We start from the raw sequence: 21,827 nt of genomic DNA on the forward strand, positions 1-21,827 counted from the left end.
GCACAGCTAAAAATGACGTGGATGAGACCGGAAGCCAGACCAATAAGATTTACAAATGGCCTCACCCACTCTTACGGAAGAAGCATCCTTGGAAGAATCAGCATTGAATTTTCTCCAAAATTAATTGTAATATTCGTTGTTTGATTCACTAAAAACCACCAAATCATTCTTTCGGCAATCGGGCTACACTGGTTATGTTGTGTTTTCGATTCACTAAAGAGAACCAACTCATTCGAATGACTCGTTCAGTAACCGAGTGTGCTGCTTGTTTCTGATTCACTGAAAAGAGTCGGCTCATAAGAGTTGTTCATTCAGCAATCGGACGTTGTCTGTTTCGCGGTATAGATTCATTCGCGATGCTGATGTAAAACTGGTTCTTGGTTCCCAGCCGTAGTCTTGAATCCATTTCGGTGTAATTGTACATGAAAAGATGTTTACGAAACACCCAAAAGAACCTCTAAACAAACACATCAATACTCTAACTTGAAACAATGAGAACTGCCTGGGAAAGTCCGTGAGTCAACGTCATGTTCCACGTAAAAGCGAAAAGCAAGAGAGACGATGATAAAAAGGTGAGACTTCAGCCCGAAGCTTCAGAGTTTTTATTTGCTAATTGCTGGAACTGCTCCGAAGGTTTGAAAGCGTTAGGACTAGAGTAGAGATAATCAGAATCAGCCCATAATCTACTGCCAGTATTTACATAGACACCACATGCCCTTCACATTGACTCTTTGAAGTGAGCGGGCTAGTAGAGCAGAGCTTGATGATTTGAAAGTTGAAAATGAGGCATTGAAAAGGGCATTGAGTGTGGATATGAATTTATATGTGGGTTTTGATAATAGCTGAAATATAAACAAAGATGAATGTTTTCAATTCAGAGTACCAGACTTTGTGGTGCACAAGTGAACCCAGCTTTAAAAGAATCTCTAAGCACAGTGTCCTTTCTTTGATTGATACAAGGACAATATGTATGGCAGTGACCAAAGGCTGTGTGTTTTGAATTCTAGAATACTTTTGGAGATGAGCTCATAGTTATCACTGGATTTTTTTTTATTGCTTCATGAAACAATGATGTGTGGTTTCAATTATGTTATTGTAAACAGTGACTGGGAAAATCACTGAAGCGAATAGTTTTTAAAGGTATTGAAAATGTATTAACTGTGCAGTATGTTCATTTGTTTTACAGGTGCATTCAATCCCCGAGAAGTGAGTAAAAGAAGAAAAAGAGCTTTTCTCAGCATCATGGACGCAACTTCTGCTAGGTAAGGAGAAATATATTTATTTATTCATGTGTAACCGATAGAATAGCTTTTTAAAAGAGGAGCATAAATGATAAAAAAATGTCCATTCCATGTTTTTTTGCCTTTGTTTTTCTTTAAATATTACATAAAATAAATAATTTATTCCAAAGCAGTCAGGTAAAGAATGGAGATATCAAATACAGTGGCTTTTGCATGTTAATAATGTTAGAGTTCTTTACGCTATGGTGCTAGCTTGACTAAATTCGGATGGTAGGATGCGGGGTCTCCGTCTCGGTCTCTCAGTCTTGCACCTTGAGCAAGTGCTTCCAGTAAGTGTTTGCATAACTTTCAGTCCACTGAGTCACAGAGTTTGAGAGTCTGTTAGAGTGTTTCGTATGAGTTAGTACAGCATAAATAACTGCATCCAAAGGTCACACACACAAATACACACAAGCAATACACTCTGTGAAAGGTCTCCTCAGTTCATTCTGGGAGGTTGCAATGTCCGAATCCTCGGGTTCCGTCGGGTTTGGTCCAACCTTTCCTTTCGCTAGAAAAGGGTTTGGCATAAAAAAATGTCCCATATTTTCCCTGGTGCCAATAACTTAAAAACAAATATGTGACAACAATCGGACTCAGTGAAAAGGAGTTCTCTTAGTTCCTTTACATAGTGCCTTCTCCAAACTGTCGAAAAAAAAAAAAAAAAAAAAAAAAATTCCAAGTCTTTCCTCAGTGCAGTTAAATGTTCCCTTTTGGTGGGGTTGTAGCTACACGATAGGAATGGGGAGAAAGTGTGTGGCTGTGTTTTTTCTCCGGGTCTTTTTGGCTCTCATCGGCTTCCCGTTGGCCATCAGGCCGACGAACATGGGCTTCTTCCTGTTCCTCCACTCTGCCGAGGCGTAGGTGTTGTACCTGTTCTCCTCTATCCGCTCTATCAGCTTGCAGTCAACACCAAAATCTTTCTGAAAGAAGAAGAAATACATCTGTCAATTCTAGATATTGTCCATGATTATGCAGTAAAAGTCTATATGTCAGTTTGTTGATTTACTTAAAAAGTAATGATCTGAATGCAAACCATGTAAGTCTTATAGTCGCTACTGTAGGTAATATATATATATTATGTAAACAAAAATGTTTATTTTGGATGTGATTAGTTGCAAATAATCATTTGACAGCATTAATATTAATATCAAAAATATTTTATATACTTTTTACTTCGTATTTATATTGAAATGGAAATAATGTATTATAAGATAAACTGTGTCCACCATTATCTTCACCTTCACACATCTTAATATCATATCAATATTGCTGCCACTACTTTCAGAAAAATATGCATTTCATAAAATTAATATAATATTGTATATTATTTTATATACAAAATGTTATGAATATTATCAATATAATATTGATACATTCAAATGATCTGTATGTACAATATCAAACATATTTTTCAAATTTTTAAAAAATGTTTTTGTTTATTTTCATATGTGTTTTATACATATGTCATGCACAGAACATCATGGTATGGCATGAAAAATGCAGAAATTGAACACGATCAAATTTTTTTTTTATGATGGACGAAAGTTTCGGAGACAGTGTGCAAACGTGATTAACACAACGTTAGATTGTATGTATTTTTTGACGTGCGAAAATTTCAGATGAGAATTTCAGACCCTAAGGATTATTTTTATTCCACATTACCATATTTTATACTTAGAAAAAAAAGGATTTTCTGAATTGTCTTTTTTCCTTTTTTTTTTTTTTTAATAATTGGTAGCGTACGTCACTATATTGATATTTCCGCAGTGAGGACAACAGACCCGAGGCATAGGCGATTGCATTTTAGGACTTTCCCCTTCCACTCTGTTGATTTGACTTTTGGGAAAAGTACAGCGCTATTTTTGCCTGTTTCAGGTAACATTTGCCATTCATGAGAGCGGATGAATGAAAGCCGATGGGGCTGGAGAGAACTTGGAACAAAGAGGGAGCAGGGGATTGTATGGCTGGATTGTGAATGGAGGAGAACGCATGCATGGAGCAGTATTGGAGGAGAGACTACAGTGTAAGGAAGAGGGCCTTCTCGGCTTACTTTTTCAAAGATGACAGAACTCTTTTGCTCAAGCCGACTTTTGCTGGGGGATTATTTACAGGCAATGGAGTGGAACTGTCCTTTAAAACAACCCCGGGCTTTTTAAGTGCCCCGAGACATGAGAAATAGAGCAGGCTCTCTGACATCAAAGCCTCCGAGAGAGACCCGAGGGCTGACGGATCTTTCTGGAAGCTTGTAAAGAGCTGAATTTCTATAAATAGTTTAGAAACGCTGAATGTTGTTTAACAAATCCCGATAAGAGGACGTCTTCGGTTTGGATGGCGAACGCGAAGTGTTTTCATTATTTGTTGTGCAGTCCAGTCATTAACTATAATTAAAAGAGAAATGAAAAGAAAATGATGCTCACCGCCCCGTAGACCACCCCTTTCTTGTTAATTGCAAGGTAGTAATTGCTTTGAATCCCCTTGATGGCAACGATGCCCACATCCACAGACTTGATTTCGAGTGTACCTACAAAACAAACGTAAACATATCATTTACATAACGTCCACATTAAAGCAGTTTTTGGAATTATGCAAATGCTTATTTTACATTATGTCATATGAAACATGTAATTGCATAATGACATAGATTAAACACAAGCCTAAAATGATAGAACAAGTAACAAATATCAACATGTAAATAGATAACGCCATACAGAAATGACCTCCTCAAAATCATAACCCCAATGCTACAGTCAGAAATTTTCCATCCTCCCATGCAGGAGTACTTATCTTCAAAAGTGCTCATTTATGACATGAAAAGTCATATTTTGCTGTCTTTGTTAGAGCTTTTTTCAGTGCTGAAAGGCATACTGGCAGAGATTCGTAGCCATTAGTGATTCAAGTTGTGGTAACCATTACTGTTTTGCCTTTTAAAAGGCAATTATGTAAACCCATAAAGCCATCACGCTTTAGATGGGATTAGTCCCAGACCGAAGCATGTCCTAGTAGCAAACAGAGCTATATGATCCCATGTTGTTTGTGTATGGGGTTAAAAGAGCTTTTGCCTGCAGCTTCTGGCCTTTGACGAACACGAGCAGTTCAGTTTACCTCGCTTTTTAAGTGAACTCAGTGCTTTTATCTGCAACTGTTCAACAAGACATCAAAACCCTAAACCAAGCCTCTAAAAGCAAGTGAGCGACCTAGCAATTTTTCTTAAAAGAGCAGCATCAACCGCCATACTAGTTTAGGGTAATTAGTGCTGGTCTAGCAGGTGATCCAACACAGTCATGCTGGATGACTAAGAAAGTCATGCTGGTTTGGTTATTTATAATATTAAGTCAAGAACGACTTAATAGTTAAACTAAATATCCAGGAACATATTCTACTTGTTACTTTACACTTGTTACCTTTGGATGGTCAGAAATTCTAATCACAGAATCCATATACATTTTATTTTTCCATTGTTTTTAGAGGTCAATAAATAAAAATGAAACAGTTTACAATAAGGTGTTATGTGTTAATGTTAATTAATAAAAATACAGTTGTTCATTGGTTGTTCATGTTAGTTCAGTGCATTAACTAATGTTAACAAACACAACTTGTGATTTTTAATAATACATTAGTAAATGTTAAAATTAACATTAAGATTAATAAATGCTGTAGAAGTATTGTTCGTTTTTACTGTAGTTCATGATAACTAATGTAGTTAAGCAATATTATCTAATGAATCTTACTGTAAAGTGTTACCAATAAAACTATAAAACAACTACATTTATTATATAAATAATTATTTAAATTGCTTAATTTGATGCTATTGCATCAATGCTGTATAATCGATTTCCAATAGTATACAGTAGTGTTTTTTTTAGTATTATTTATATGCATTTACATTTATTATTTTACATTTTAGTTTATTTAAGTAATTTTATTTTTTTTATAATTGTAATTTTTTATATTTCTATATTCTGTAATTTATTGTTGTTTCTTTTTTAATTTCAGCAGTACAACTATATAAAGCAACATTTCTAACTTTCATTTTCATTAAATTTTCAATTCATTTTTTCAGATTTTGGTATAATATTTATATTTTATTTTAGCTTTATTACAATGAACCAAAACATTTTAAATAGTTTCCATTTAAGTTTTACAACATGTTTTACAACACTTGCCTAGGCAGCAAAATAAATAAATAAAAATAAAAATTAAATAAAAATTAAAATACAAAATTAAAATAAATGTAATTAATTATTAATAATAACTAGATACAAAAGTTTGTCAAGACAAACTTTGAAGTTGGCTTGAGAAAGCCAGACCAGAAAGTTTTAGAAAGTCTTAAAAGCTTGACGTTTGAAGTAGTTTGAAGTTTTGATAGATAGATAGATAGATAGATAGATAGATAGATAGCCTACTCCAGCAAAAAGTCAACATATTGCATATCTACTTTAAAAACTATGTAAAACCTTCTGTGTCTTGGTTGGCTTGTAAATGCCTAACATTGACATCAGAGTTTTGTGACGCAGAGGAATTGAATCCACACCTGTGGATCAGGGGCACATGCGCTGCTACAACAGGAGGATTAAGTGGATCTGAAGGCAGTTCCTCCACATGGGCTCAGGTTGCAATCACCAAGAGAAGATGTAAGGAGACCTAGTCTTGTATCCTCTCTCCTCCCTCGCCTCAGGTTCATGAACAAGAGCGACAGAATAAAAAGAGGGCGCTCAGAGATGGGATCACAGACTTGGTAGGATTAAGGGGGAATAATCCATGATCAAAGACCAATAGACTGGACAAAAGCAACAGGACGGTTGCCCAAAATGACACAAGCACATATAAATTTTGACCAGAAATCCCAAAAAGACTATCATGCAGGCGCACTCATCCCTGTGTGATTCATGTCATGTCATGTGTGCAAACAACATGTCATGTCTACAGTAAATTTGGTGGCTGCTCTTTAAAGCGTGCTATGTCAAAATAAAGCCCCAATCGTCTGGCAGAAAGCACCTGTTTGCTTTCGGCTATTTGATGTGGTCCGTCAAACCAAAACATGCTTTTTTTTTTTTTTTGACTCCCTCACGAGTCCCAGGAGTGTTTCTCCTTTCTGCATTGAAGCTGAAATGCAGGTTCGCAACAAAAGGCTGGATTTACAAAACCAAAACATCTCTGAGGCATCTAAGCAACAGGTCTCGTTGCATGCTTTCTTCTTGCGCACCATAAACATTTAAGATCTGCCTCTCTTTCATTTCAGATTTTTGCCAAATGCCAGTTATTTAATGTGAGATTTGACCTAAAAGTACAGAGAAATGTTTTAAGGCCAGCGTCTGAAGCGCAGTAAGCTCTTGAGTGCATATTATCTAATCAACATTTTTAAGACATTACCAAGAACAACAGCTGTGCGTGCAACAAGTCTGTTACAGTTTTATTTGGCTCATTAAAGTGCGTATGCGCAGTCATGTAAGAGTTAAACCTCAACAAACCTCTACAGTAGTGGTTCGCAAACTTAATCAGGTGGTGCAGACCACTTTAACATTAACTGCAGACCACCAAAACACCCCAATGACATGAAAACAATTACTTGCAGTTGTCCTTAGTTTTAAAACAATCCTGTAACTATCAGTTCTATCATGACAACTCTCAGAAGATTTTAGCATGGTAAAGTATATTACAATGTTAATGTATTTGGTCTTGGTGGAATAGATTTGCTATGCTGCTGAATTGCTGCTGCTGTTAGTTATTGCTGTTGTTTTATATTATTGCTGTTGCTTGTGGAAAAATTACAGGAACTTGCTACTACCAATACATATGCCGATATGCTGCTGTGAGTGTTTAAGACAGGTGGAGTTGGGGAGGTAGAGGGTTTCAGAGGAACTCTGAAAGTGCGCTGCGAACTGCTCTAGTGAATACTAACCAGAAATTTAAATGTAAAGCAGCTAGCTTATTGGCTGCGTATGCAACATGAACCAATCAGCTTACACCACATAGTTTAACGCTGTGTCATCAGTTTGCATTAACGATCAGCCTGTGCTATCTAGAGTTTCATGACAGAACTTGTCATTTACTGTATAATAATCAAAATCAGAAGCAATTTTTCACAAATAAATTTTTTAAATAATGCTTAATATATTTTGATGGGGTTGATGGACGAGACAGGGGTGCCGGTAACCAACAGTACTTTTTTTCAGTACTTTACTCTCTGTAATAACCAAAAGATTTATTTCAGTGAAAAAAAAAAAACACTTTTTGTGTTTTAATTTTTCTGATAATCAAATAAAGCCATTAAACATTTATTTATTTTTAATCAAATGAAAATTAAACCCTTTCATTTTTTGGCAAACAAACAGAGGTTTACTGTTAAAATTAATACATGGAAGAAAATTTGTGTGAATAATCTTGTTGTAATATTTATTTTTATCATTTGTTTTATTTAAATTGGCCAGAAATATAAACATATAAAGATGTACTGTACAAAAGTAATACAAGACTAATACATTTCTGTTTTATTTTGACAGGTTGCCGTGAAGTTTCTGTGTTTATACAGTATGATATGATGCTAGTTTTCTCAAATAAAACGGTAAAATTCACATGAAAGGACTCTCACAGCAGCTCTGGAGATGAAGTTCATGTGTTCATGTCGTCATATAATGAGACGCAGAGGCTGAAAATCGCTGCGAGCCTCACGTGTGCTTCTGTATTTGTGTAGTAAACAAACTGTGTTTCCACCATTCATATATACAGAGCCAAGCGGAACATGCAGGATTCAAATCTAAACCGTCTTTTTCTGTTTTAATAGTTACAGTTCATCCCAAAATTGACGAATTCCGTGGCATTCTGTGCTATAGAGTAATTTCCGTTTTTATGAATGGATTCTACGATCCTTCATGTAGAGACAGAACTGACAGGCAGTCATGTAAATAGGATAAATAACATAAGACCATTTAGTTTGTTTAATAAAAGAACATGGTATAGACCTGTTCTATAGGAAAGGTAACCTTAAATGACTTTTGTTGTGATCTGGCGCTATATAGAAAATAAAATTTAACTTGACCTTCAAGGGGCGGGCCGCGCTCCCTAATATAATGGCAAGGGAAACACTGTGTATTATTTATTTTTTTATCATCAGTCAGTAAAACTCGCTAGCCACTTGGAATCTCTCATGAAGCAGAGTTTGAGAACCGCTGCGCTACAGACAGCAAAGTCTTGACTCATAAGAGCGTGATTACTTTTAAACAGTTTTCCTGGCAGACCCAATGTTTTGTTACATTTATATCACGGCGCTCCGGTATTCTGACAAACACCATTTCACTGCCTGCATTATTCAAAGTACTAGCCAAGGCATTCTCTCTCTCTCTCAAAAAGCACGAGAATTTTCTTTTTTTGCGGTGGAACCTAATCCTCCAAGTATTCTTGTTTTACTCCCCGTTAGAGCTCGGATTACAAAGACTTAAAAGCCTTTGCGTTTTAACAAGCCCGGCCCCACCTTTCTCATTCCCTGCCTGTGAGCGGCCATGTGTCTGTGACATTACACTGCCCATGGCCCAACGGTGGTCCAGAGAGTCCCACCCGTAGCCTAGCATGATCTTCCCTCAGTAGACTTGGCTCTTGCCCCAGGCTCTGTTGGTGGCCCCCTTCCCGTGTAATGGCGTTCAGTGTTTTCTTGGCAGGGTGACAGAACTCAGGTTATCGCATCTTGTGGTAATTACAAAAAAACCCCGCAGCCTCATATTAGTAGCCTCGTGCAACCTGCATCACCACCAAAGCCTGCAAAAGAGTGAAAGAGACCCCCATCCACTTCAAACATGTTTGAAAACAACAATTTTTATCAAGCAGACGGACTTTTCCCTAGCAGCGTTCAGATTGGATCGTTTCCAGACGTCAAAATAATAATCTGACTTGCACTCGGGAACCCTCAACTGCTTGTCAGCTCTCCACACCGCTGCAAAGAATGAATAAGTCAAGTCATATATTACACAAGGGTGCGTAATTGTCCTGGGAACCTCGGACCGCCACGCCTCTGACACGCACGTCTTTTCAATTAGCCTCCCGCCTACGGGCCATAAAGGGAAAAGGGTCCCCATTAAAAGGCATCTTTGCAGCTGACCCGTCGTTGGCTTCTGATGACAGTGACTTGGACCTTTGATCTGGACTCTGCGGGCCCCTGGCTCCTGGGCTCAGGGAGATAAGTGGACGGGTCTGGGGGGCCGGTCTCATTATCCTGCTCTCCTGGTTCTGCTGAAATATACTTTTCTTTCCAGTACAAATATCTAAACATTCTTAAATCAGGCAAAATGACTTTAGGGTATTATGTCTTGGTTTATATTTTATAGTTTATATTTTAGACAAGCCAGGTGGGTCAGAAAAATAAACTTAATTCAAAGGGAAAACAAGTTTATTTTTCTTACCCCATTTGCAGACATTCCTGTTTTAAAGGAATAGTTCACTTTAAAATTAAAATTCTGTGATTAATTGATGAATTATAGGGGGTGGGGAAAAATAAGCTTTCGCTTCATCCCACTCCTTTATGAACATTTTTCTGTAATGTATGACGTCTTTGGGACGTGTTTTTTTTTTTTTTTTGTTGGTGCGGCAACACATTTGTAGTAAAAATGAAATGAATTGGTGGATAAAATCTTTAAAAGCGCTGCATGCAAACACTTTTACAATCCTTCAAGTCTAAGTTCATCCAAAATTACTTTCGTACTTGTTTTATGTCTTGTTTTTACATAAAATATCCGAACATCTCATACTTGAGAAGGTAAATTACCTTTTTTCAGAAAACTAAAACGTAATGTCTTATGTCGAAATGAAGGGACTTCATGCTTAAAGGGATAGTTCACCCAAAAACTTAAATTCTGTGAATTACTCATGTTGCTTCAAACCTGTAAGAAGCTTCGTTCATCTTCAGAACACAAATTAAAATGTTTTTGATGAAATCTGAGAGCTCTCTGACCGTCTATAGACAGCAAGGGTCCTTCCACATTCAAGGTCCAAAAATGTCATAAGGACATCTTTAAAATAGTCCATGTAAAAAATTTCTTCTCTCCGGGACAGTCCTCCGCTATTACACAAAGTACCACGAGAGAGGGTCAGAAAGCTCTCGAATTACATCAAAAATATCTTAATTTGAGTTCTGAAGATGAACGAACATTTTACGGCTTTGGAGCAACATGAGGATGAGTAATTAATGACAGAATTTTTATTTTTGGGTAAACTATCCCTTCAAGCATACAGTCCCTTCATTTTGATAAGACATAACATCTTAGTTTTCTGAAAAAACTTCATTTTGCTTCTCAAGCATGAGATGTTTGGATATTTTACGGAAAAACAAGACAAAAAAAAATGAGTATGAAAATCATTTTGGATTAACTCAGACTAGAAGGACTGTGAAAACGTTTGCATGCAGCCCTTTTGAAGATTTTATCACTTCTGCTCATTGTTCACTGGATTGTATGGAGAAATGCAATGTTTTTGATGCTAATAGCTACAAAACAGATCAGATGATGATAACCTGATGTTCTTGTTTATGTCTGTCATGTTAAAAACAAAATCTATAAAAATTCCGTTATTAAATCAGCCTCACTGAAGTGCACAAGACGGTTTACAGAAAGCATATGTGGAGTCTGTAGACAGACTCAGAATAACAGCTATATTATTTCAGAGCTGCATTAAAAGCTTTGTGAAGAATGATGATTTTTTTCTTACAACAATTTTGTTCATTTTTTCAGCACCTCATAAACTGGCTTTCGTTGCGGATTTTCCTACTGAAACTTAATGCAAACTCACTGGTAAAGAGGGTTATGCAATCCGTTCACCTTCACATCCACTGGTTTTAATCTTCATAGATCTCATAGTAACTCCATTGCACATCTGCCTCTAAACATCTGTCTTTAGGGCTCTAAATCAGTATCCTTTGCCAAAACATAATGACCTGCCTGCTAAGTCAAGCACACACTAAGAGTGAAGTCAAATGTTGTGTTTTGGTTTACAATTGTAACAATGTCTGCAACAGTATACATAAGAAAAAGTGTGCTACAGTCTTCAGTCTTGTAGTGTGTGCTTGGCCCAAAGAAAAACATTGGATTGTGAAGTGTTTAAAAGGAACACATGATTTAAGGCCCTACGGATCATGTGTATTTGAATACATGATAACATTACGGTTCTCAGGGGCATATGGTTCAAATGTGCATGTCTTAGTTTGAGCTTAAAACACAAGAACCAGCTCTATTTCTTGTTACGTAATGCGTCCTCGGACAGTAGTGAAAACAGTAGTGCTGTTCTCCTGCTATAAATCTGCTAATATGTGACTCATTGAAACAGCACATAAAGAAGAGAAAGTCAGAAAATGAGTACAATTCTTCTTTCTCTTTTCCAGTTGCTAGACTTTATACTCAGAGCTCCTATATAATGTTTTTTTTTTTTTTTTTAGATTTGTGACATTTTCATCAGTGTGATCATCAGTCAAGCTTTGTAAATATTGCTCACAGACATGTTTACTTTAAATTTCAGGAAGATGATTATTCACTAAAAACTCCCAGATCATGTTTTCAGGCCATTTTATGTCTCATTTTGGCGTAACAAAGTGGTTATATCTAAATGTGAGTTGTTTACTTAATTTTTTTAATTAGTCTTCCCATTAACGTAGTCATATTGTTCATTTAATGCTATATTTTGCATTGCCATTGTTTTATTTTACTACACTGTAAAAAACAATTAGTTGAGTCAACTTAAAATAATTTGTTACCTGGCTGCCTTAAAATTTTAAGTTCAGTCAACTCAGAAAAGTTTTATAAGTGACAACTTAGATATCTGACTTAATTCAACTTAAAATTTTAAGGCAGCTGGGTAACAAGCCCAGCTTTTAAGTTTAACAAACCAAATTTTTTGTTTAGTCAACTTAAATATCTAAGTTGTCACTTAGTACAACTTAACATTTCAAGTTGACTAAACTTATTTGAGTTGATTGAACTTTAAATTTTAAGGCAGCAGGGAAACAAATTAAGTTGGCTCAACAAATTGTTTTTTTTTTTCCAGTGTACGAATTTATTCCTCATCCAATATTTTGAGGAGACACTGCCTTCCTTGGAGGAAGGAAACGCCCCTGATAGTATTTCAGAGCAGAAAAACATGAGGGTAAACGATGACAGAATTTTCATTTTTGGATGAATTATCATCCCTAAACTCCTTTTCACATATTTCATGTTATTCCAGACCATCAGAGCATGTTAAGTATCATGTTTTTGTTTGACTAACTGCCCAGGCATTTGTTAACCACCCTGCACGCTGTCAGACGACTGAAGATTTTGTGCTCAACTAATTTTTGATGACAGACAGATTTGTTCAATGTTTGCATTGCCCGGCCAATGAAACCGCTGAACCACTTTGTCCGCTCACAAGCACATGCAACCGTGCATGCACCATCCCCAAACACACACATATTATAACCAAACACCCAGAAAACCTTCTGTGTTGGCGAGCAGATTCCAACCTTCTCCTAAATGTCAGAGCAGACACCCATCTTAATGGGAACCAATGCAAGACCACTCAAACTTCCAGCTCACTTCTTTGACAGGCCAGATGCATCTCTGCTCACACTGGTCCTCATCTCTCTTCAGTGCTTTGATGCGCCAACCGCCGCCATCTGTTCAAGCACACATCGCTTAGGAATTCCCCTTGGAGCTTGTGAGAAGATGTGTTTAAGGAAAGCTTCAACCTGCTCTCATTTGTCCAGTACTGTAGCATATTAAACACTTAACAGATTTATAGAATACTGAAAGACACTCAATCTGTCCTTAAATATTAAGAGTTATCAAAACTAAACTCCCTGTACCTGTCTTAAAACTTGTTACGTCTCAGTCTTACTTTGTAAACTGCTCAATGATCACCTCAGAGCTTATAGTTTCCTGAAAACTTCCTAAACAATTGTTGTCTCCACTGGTTTGTGGGCAAGTGTGCTTTTAGTCACCGTCTGTTGGCAATCAGACAGAAAACCACAGCAGAAAAGAGACAGTGCTGTTTCTCCCCAGAACATCCCATGGCACAAATGGTGCTCTGCTTTAGGTAATGGGGTCAGAGGTTAGGCATACATCTGGTCTTCCACTCCTCCAAGTTGAACTTTCAGCAGGGAAAAAATGGATGTATTAACTAGATGAAGATGTCGGGCTGCTACTACAGAATATACACGTGTTGTGGGTTTAACAGTCTCAAGTGTGCTTTTACATCATTTTTGAAAACATGGACTTTTACCTCAGTTTACATGTTAAAATGATAAAGTACAAATTATAGCACATGAAATTTTAAAATCATACTCCTTTAAAGCATGAAGTGCTTTGAGAATACATACAGTATAACTGTAGATCAATGTGTTCAAACATACTAGCTATTAAAATAAACGAGACACTATTTTTAATAACATAAAATATTGTAATGTTTTTTAAAATATGTTGTTTTATGTCCTCACCAAGGCTGCAAAAAAATGGAAAATAACTGTTTTCTCTTTCAATATATTTTAAAATGTAATGTATTCCTGTGATGGCAACACTGAAATTTCTGCAGTCACTACTGCAGTCTTCAGTGTCACATGATGCTTCAGAAATCCTTTTTTTTTTTTTTTTTGTGGAAATAGCTTTTTTTCTCTGGTTATTTTGAATGGAAAGTTCATAAGAACAGCATTTCTTTGAAATAGCAATCTCTTGTAATGTTATTAATGTGTTATTTAATAGGTAATTACTGAATAAAAGTATTAATTTTTTATAAAAAGAAAAAAACATTTTGCTGACCCCCAACTTTTGAAAAGTAGTGTATACTGTAGACGGAATAAACATAATGAAATCATAGACAGCCTATAAGTAAACATGTCAAAGCTATCAGCATGTTGCATTTTTAAGGGCTGTGTATCTTGTAGTGATCCTTAAAATGTCTTGTTAAAACCCGCTCAGTTATTTATGAATCAGAAAGGAGAAAGTCTATAAGGACGTTAAGGTCAAACAGAATGAAACACTGACACTAACCTTTTGCACATCAGCTCAATCCTCATAAGTCATTTTTATTACTTGTGTGGTTGGGATTTCCCACAGGAGCTATAAACGGGCACCATAACCACAGAAAGCACACACACACTTCTGAAGAGTGCCATCCATGTGGCCAAGGCCAGCAACATGTCATTTAAATTCACACATTGCACGTTCATTCACACCAGCGAGTCATTTTACAGCTGTATTTGAGCTGTAAAGCAGGAGGTAACAGAATAAACAGATCATACAGATAAATCACTAACTAGTAAGACTGCACAATTAATCACTGTTTTTGAAGTGGCCACTTTGGTTCATGGTGGCACCAAAAATGATGTTGAAAAAACATCATCTGATGCTCTGATGAAGTCAAAAGCATTGGGTAATTTTTGTCCCAGCAGACATGCTGAGAGTTGCTTGTATTTATCTTGTTATTGACTTAATGTCACACCAGGCCCTGTAAAGTCATAACAATGCAGCGCAGCGCTGCCCAGCAGGCCGCGTCCTTCCATGCTAGTTTCTGAGAAACACTTGACAGAATAGGCTTATTCGTCTTTCCTTCTCATTAAAATGACAAAACAACTTTTACATAAGGTAAACCGACAGAAGCTGATGGAGCGCAGGAGGAAAGACAAGTTATGAACATTAACATTCATTCAACAAACAAATCTTTTCATCCAGCAAGGGTTTGTTTGTTATATAGTTGATAAGGTCCAGCCTAATGCATACAAAGAAACTCAACACCTGAAATAAACCGAGCAATTTATATTCTCTCATGAAGAAAAACAGCCTTTAGAAGGTAATGCGGTTTGGCCTGGAAACACCTCATTAGACCAGCAATGATCTGTATTCTTAATTAAGGCCTATTAGATTAAACTGACCCCAAATGGAGTGAGAGACGTATAATGACCGCTGGCCTGACCCTTGTTTGATCTGCTGCCCAAGAGCTGACACGATGATTGGAAAGACCCCTGCACTTTAGACCTTACGATTCAACCAGTAGTTGAACTCTGATCGGACAAATCCCCTCAATCAAAGCTGTCAAAGACTAATGATCCTCATTAACAATTTCCCCCGGCCATGCCAACACCGCTGAACTCGAGGTTTTGCGCTCGTGTCGATGCCGCCGTTTTCATCAGCGCAAAACAAATGCGCTTGATCAAAACAGGAAAAGAAAGATTCAACTCGGGCCGGTCTGTGTGAGAGCTTTTGCATCACAGTGAGCTTGTTGTTAGGCTCGCTCAATACACTGAGGACAGCTCCTAGTTCCAGCACGGGGTGCCGTTTCCAAAAATGTCTTGGGGGAGACACAATGTGACAAAAGTGATACTGAGCTGATGGATTCTGAAAGGAAATCAAACAATATGGGTGGGATAGGATTTCAAGCTGCACATAGACAGCTCTTTTGTGGACTAAAGAACTAAAGAAGGCTGGACTTGAGAACTCAAACATGGACAAAGAGACTCTCTGACTGGGGAGTTTGAATCTGGGAAATGTAACAATCTATCATACTTAGGCTCTCTGCAAATATTTTTCCACATCGAATATGCAAAACAAATATTGGCGCACTCATAAAATACGGGCTTTTGATTTACAGCGAGTGTTTATGGGGGTGTAAATGTAAATTTCGCATCAAGATGTGACATTTTATATGTGCGTTGCTGGTAAATAGGCTATATTAATGTCTCATTAAAACTTTGGTAAACGAAATATGTCACTTTGTATACTTCGTATGCTTTTCCAAAAGCAGAACAGAAGAACTACTGACCTTGTGACTGTTAATTTTTAGCATAATGCAAACTGTGCTTCTCATAAACACTGAGCGTGGAAGTAAAAAAATCTTTTTAAAAATTGAGTTTGACAGGCAAGGTCTGTTGATAAAATTCAGCTCTATTCAAGCACCGGGTCTTCAAACACAAAGATAATTGTCAACATGACGTCAGTCTGTATACAATAACAAGCCATGCTGTGCATGGGAATATTCTTTTTGTTAACCCGAGAGAAATATTATACCGCAAAGGGACTGGTTCCTTTTAAAATGCCAGTGGCTCCAACTGGAGTAAAATCATTGGAGGATGTTTTGATGTTTCAAGTGCATGATGATACAAAACACAGCAAGCCACTCATTTCTGCGCTTTTTACGGGCATTTGCGGCAACAACAATGGTCTCTGATTACAGAATAAATCAAGCAAACACGCCTGTCGTAAACGCCGCACACTAACATTTTACCCCGTTGCCTGTTTTAAAGCAAGGGACGCAGGGAGCACTGCTGCTACCTTGTGGGCACCGGAGGCCCTTCAAATTCAATTATCGTGCCCGCAAAAGAGTGCAGGGAAAGCGGAGGGATGGCAGAGGTCCAATCTGTTTTGGAGAAATGATCCATTCACCAACAAGTGGTTCCCCTTTGCTATGCCTCCCGCAGACATTCCAGGCCATATCCACATATATCAGCACTGAAACAAGAAGTGAATCCCCACTGAAACTCAATGCATCTGGCCGGAACATTATTACCAGTACGCTTCATGCCTAAGGGTCATTGTGGGAGCTAACAAGGACAGTGCAATTTTCACATGTGGTAAGCGAGTGGCGGGAATCTATTAACAAGTACAGAGATCACTGGCGTAGGGATAAAGTACTAAAAACGTAGCATGATAGATCAATTTGATTTACATTTATTTTGTTTTTTTCCCCCTCCCAAACATGCATTCATAGATGTAATTATGTAAACGTCTACAACACTGAACCTAACAGTGTCCAGCCTTCTGGACAGACTCTTTGATGGTAGTTGAAAGCTTTCCAAAACTCTTCAAGCCTGGTCTTGGATTTATTAAGAGACTTTCTGTGCAACACATTTAAGAGGCAGTTCGGCTAATTGAAATACCCACAGCCATGTCTTGCGGAGTTCCAGCACACCCTTGTCTAAAAAAGCCAAGCAGCATGCACATGGGACCCATATGTCAAAGCCTTTTTTATTACCGGCAATGTGTGTGCAACCTAGTAACGAAAAAGTGCAGAGGGAGATTTCGGAGTGTGGTGGCCAGGTGCATCAAGCTCCTCGCTGGGTGTCTGGACTTGCCACGAACTTCAAACTGAAGTTAAAATTCTTCTGATTATTTAAAGGTTATTTGTGAATGAACGTTATAACACTTTCGACTGCCTGACATGTGCTTCAAATAAATAAAATCTTGAAAGTAAACAGCGACAAGAGAGCTACGGCAGCAGTAATAAAGATAACTGATGTACTGCGTGATGTTCGGGAGTAGCTTCCAACGGTTTGCACATTTTACAGAAAGGAAAGGCTCCCCTGGTAATTTCAAATTGGTTCCAGGAAACCTGCTACGAATAAATCTGCACTCTGAAACCTAAGGACTAACATTAGAGCCGACTAGCTCTCAGCAACGCAACTCTGCGCACGGCAGCTCGCGCCCACCAGCATCAGGTAAGGTTTATATTATCTGCTGGATGTTTGACTGCGAAATCAAAGGAGGCAGGAAATAAGCAGTGCCATTTCTTCTATGGGACCCACATGTGAAAGGAAAGAGGAGGAAAGCGGGCGTTACTCACTGTACGGATCGTCCTTGCTTTTGGTGCCGTTGACTTTTCCGTTCTTATCGATCCTGAGAAAGAACTTCTGGTAGGAGAAGAGTTTCCTCTTGCGCACATCCCCCGTGAGGTGGTTGTAGCTGCGCACATGCCGCCCCACCACGGCAGACGACGAGGAGTTGGCGCCCCTCGGGGCACGGACGGCCCTGTGGGTGTCATGGCAGGCCACAGGCAGAGCCGAACACAGGAGCAGGAGCAGCAGCGGCAGGGAAAGCCAGGACAGGCGGAACCAGGCTGAGGCACCCTTAGTCACTTTCCATTTGCACATTGTCCTGGAGCTCGGAAGACTGGGAAGAGCCTCACAGAAAGGTACATGCTGAAGAGCTGGCCGGGAGAAAGGGTGATACCAGGAGGTGAAGCCCAGTGAAGCGTCCGTGGCGGTGGCGTCTGCTTGCGCTGCTCAGGCTGGATCCAGTTCCTCTCGTGTCCAGAAGGAATGTGTCAACATCCATAACTCAAAACACCTCCGTGGGGAACCGCTTCACCTCCTCCTGCTCTCCCACGTACAATCCACTGAAGAGCCCCTGTTGGACAAACAAGGAGAAAATGTTCTGGAGAAGAATGGCAAAACGACCCGAATGCAACAGGCCAGCGAATCTGTTCTTGATGAAACGAGAGGAATCCACAGTAGGAAAAAAACAGTGTAATCCCTGCTGTGTCCAGCTCTCTCGCTCTCTCTCTCTCAATGTCCCTCTGATTAAGAGTGGCTTTCCTTTCTGCTCACCACTGAAGTGCTGAGAGGATCCTGAGGTGGAGCAGACTGAGCTCTGACACTCCTCTCACCTTATTTATTTGGTTCAGGGCCCCAGATGTAATCTCTTTAGCTAATAGGGAGACTATGAAAAGCAGTCGGCTTTGAAGATCCGCGTGTGCGCGTGCATGTTTTGCTTGCATGTGTGCGTCAGAATGAGAGGCGACGAGGGGCATTTTTCCTCGCCCCTCTCCTATCTGTCTCACTCTGTTTCTCCCAATTGCCTCACCCACTCTCAGTGTCTCCCTCTCTCTCACTGCCCCTCCCACCCCGTTCCCTCCCATCTGGGCTGGGAGCCCCATGCGTCGGCCCGTACAGGTCTCCTCCGGCTAACCGCTACAGAACCCCCCCCCACCCCATGGCATGTGAGTCTTATCAGAGACACCTGGAGCTGATTGCCGCTTTTCCCCTCATTTACCACCATCCTCATCGGTCCTACAGTAGGAACAACAAGACTCGGATGTACCTGAACTGTTTGTACCTTGAATGCACTCAGAATACATTTATAGCAGAGTCAGGAAATTAAACTACATTTAACAGGCGTTTACAACGACAAAATGAGACTGATAAGTGCTGTCCTAGGACAGAGCTCACCCTGAAAACAATCTTTATCTCGAGTCTGGTTTGTGTGTTGTTTAATTTCCTTTTCATATTGTCCAACAGAATCCGTATCTCCACTTGTTCAACATCCCTCTCTGTTTTTCGGCAGAAAAACGAGCCAGATTCAACTTCTGCCAAGTAAATATCATTCATATCATATTTGGGCACATCTTCAGTCCTAAATTCCAACCTGTACTGCAGCCCGGAGCCAAGTCAGTTAGTACTTTAACTAAACAAGGTGTGAGAAGCACATTTTTGGAATTACATGACTAGTTTCTGGATATTTCTGCAAAGGGGGGTCCTGAAGGAAAAAAATGATTTATTGAAATTCTCAGGTTGGGTTGCATAACCGTTTCACGTTCATGGCAGACTTACCTTAGGTCAAAAGAGCGGTTGGAGTCGCGGAGAAGCGAGGAAGTCGACCGCTAACCGGGGGAGACGTTTACTCATTACGGGTGGGGGGAAGGGCTGCAAAAGAAGAGGGAAAAGAAACATGTGTTACTGTGCCCAGGGCATTTGAATGCATTCATAAAACAATATGACTTTCTGTGTTAATGTCAAGAAGTGTAGAAAGTTTTGTTAACAAACATTTCCAGTGTGGTCAGAGAAACACTTAAACTTTTGCCAGCTTCATTTATGGGTTACTTAGTACTTCATATTGTTTAGCAAAAAGCATTGCTTGGCAAATCATTGTTGTTATTTTCTATAGCACAGAGTTCAAAGTACTATTTCTCGCATTTTCATCTGCATATTGACATCGAAAAGGCAAAGATGTGGGATGCTGCTCTTGCGTCTGGGTTTAAATCAAAACTTCACTGGCACTGGGTCCCTCTAGTGAGACAAACTTTAACAACAGGAGGAAAAACCGAAACCCTAGACTAATCCTTTCAAAAGCTCATGTTTGAAGATGAATGGCTGTTTTCAATCTAAGGTGTCTTTCCTCTCCCAGTAACCCTCATGAGCTCTATCTACCTAGTGCCGGTCTAACCCGGTGCCCGGGGTCCTCAGAAGTGTTGGTTCAGCACTTAATCTCACGTCTCCCTGCAAACACCTTGGTCTTATCACACACTTCCCCTGTCAGACATTTCCTGCCAGCACTAGGGACAAGGAACCAATCAGGGGAATGGGATCTCTGGGATCTCTGGGAACTCTGATTATTACAACACACTTAATTGATTTTTTTTAAGAGGAACTCTGTGTTCTTCTGGTTTCTGGTGAATGTCGGACCACCCTGATGGATGATAAAAGTACTTTGACCAGTTCTAATATTTGCTAATTAACATGTTGTAGCATGTAAATGTCTATGAAATATTTCTCAAAATTTTCAGCATTTTTTTTTTTTTTTTTGATTTCTAATAAACCAAATAATTTTTTTTTCCTCCAAACTATTGTTTTTATTTTTTAATTTTACAATTATGTAACTCCTGTGATGATGTCATCATTATTTGCTTTTTTTCTAATACTCCACATTTTTATGTTTGTTTTACTTCAAAATATTTTATATTTTACAATTATGTATTTCCTTAGATATTATTATCAGTATTTGCATTATTTGCTGTTTTCTAATATGCCAAAATACTGCTTCTGTTTTCACTTTTATAATTATGCATCTCATGGGATACACTGCCTATTAAAAGTAAACTTTTATAAAAATAAATAAATAACTAAAATAATAATAATAATAATTAAATGTTCCTAAATAACAATGTTTTGCAGTGTTTTTAACAAGATTTAACTTATTTAAAAAACATACTGATTTAAGGGTTAATAACCCAGGTAGAAAAAAGTATACTTCTACGCACTAAAAAATACATAAAAAAGGCAAATACATTTGTAGTACATTCTTATTTTTTGTGCTAAATAAAATTGTAAAATTTAGACACTATAAATACACTGATTAAAAGTATATTTCTACTTCAGTAGTACTTCAGTGCACTTGAAAAAGTATACTAAATACCACTAATACTTAAATTGATTTTCAATGCATAAAGTAAACTATGAAAGTATACTACCGCAAAAATTATATAGGGATTATATATTTTTCTTTTATGCCAAAAATCATTAGGATATTAAGCAAAGATCATGTTCCATGAAGATATTTCGTAAATTTCCTACTGTAAATATATCAAAACTTTATTTTTGATTAGTAATATGCATTGTTAATAATTTCATTTGGACAAATTTAAAGATGATTTTCTCAATATTTAGATTTTTTTTTGCACCTTCAGATTTTCAAATAGTTGTATTTCGGCCAAATATTGTCCTATTCTAACAAACCGTACTTCAATGGAAAGCTTATTTATTCAGCTTTCAGGTAATGTATAAATCTCAATTTCATAAAATTGACCCTTATGATTGGTTTTGTGGTCCAGGGTCACATATACTATCACTAAGTTCTGTTTTAATGGATTTTCATGAAAACTACAGTAGAAATGTATTCATTACAGTGGAAAAAAGCGTCCTTGATTGTACATAAAATAACTCACAAACTTTTTTCCTTGCAAATGCGAGTTTATATTTTGCTATTCTGACTTTTTTCTCGCAATTGCGAGTTTATATCTTGCGATTCTGATCTTTTTTTTGCAATTGCGCAT

The 21,827-nt window shown here is 38.0% G+C and overlaps 1 protein-coding gene across 1 annotated transcript; it reads right to left on the bottom strand.

Moving 5' to 3' along the window:
- Positions 1–1,303: 1,303 nt before the first annotated feature.
- Positions 1,304–19,683, bottom strand: fgf10a (fibroblast growth factor 10a). Its single transcript, XM_051092837.1, has 4 exons — positions 19,609–19,683; positions 17,844–18,406; positions 3,701–3,804; positions 1,304–2,203 (listed from the first exon to the last, which is right to left on the bottom strand). Exons 2-4 carry the CDS (start codon positions 18,148–18,150, stop codon positions 2,009–2,011), a joined length of 606 nt encoding a protein of 201 aa, XP_050948794.1. The 5' UTR covers positions 18,151–18,406; positions 19,609–19,683; the 3' UTR covers positions 1,304–2,008.
- Between the last annotated feature and the right edge of the window lie 2,144 nt (positions 19,684–21,827).

The sequence above is a fragment of the Labeo rohita genome, chromosome 21 (genome assembly GCF_022985175.1).
Source record: "Labeo rohita strain BAU-BD-2019 chromosome 21, IGBB_LRoh.1.0, whole genome shotgun sequence".
Taxonomy (NCBI): domain Eukaryota; kingdom Metazoa; phylum Chordata; class Actinopteri; order Cypriniformes; family Cyprinidae; genus Labeo; species Labeo rohita.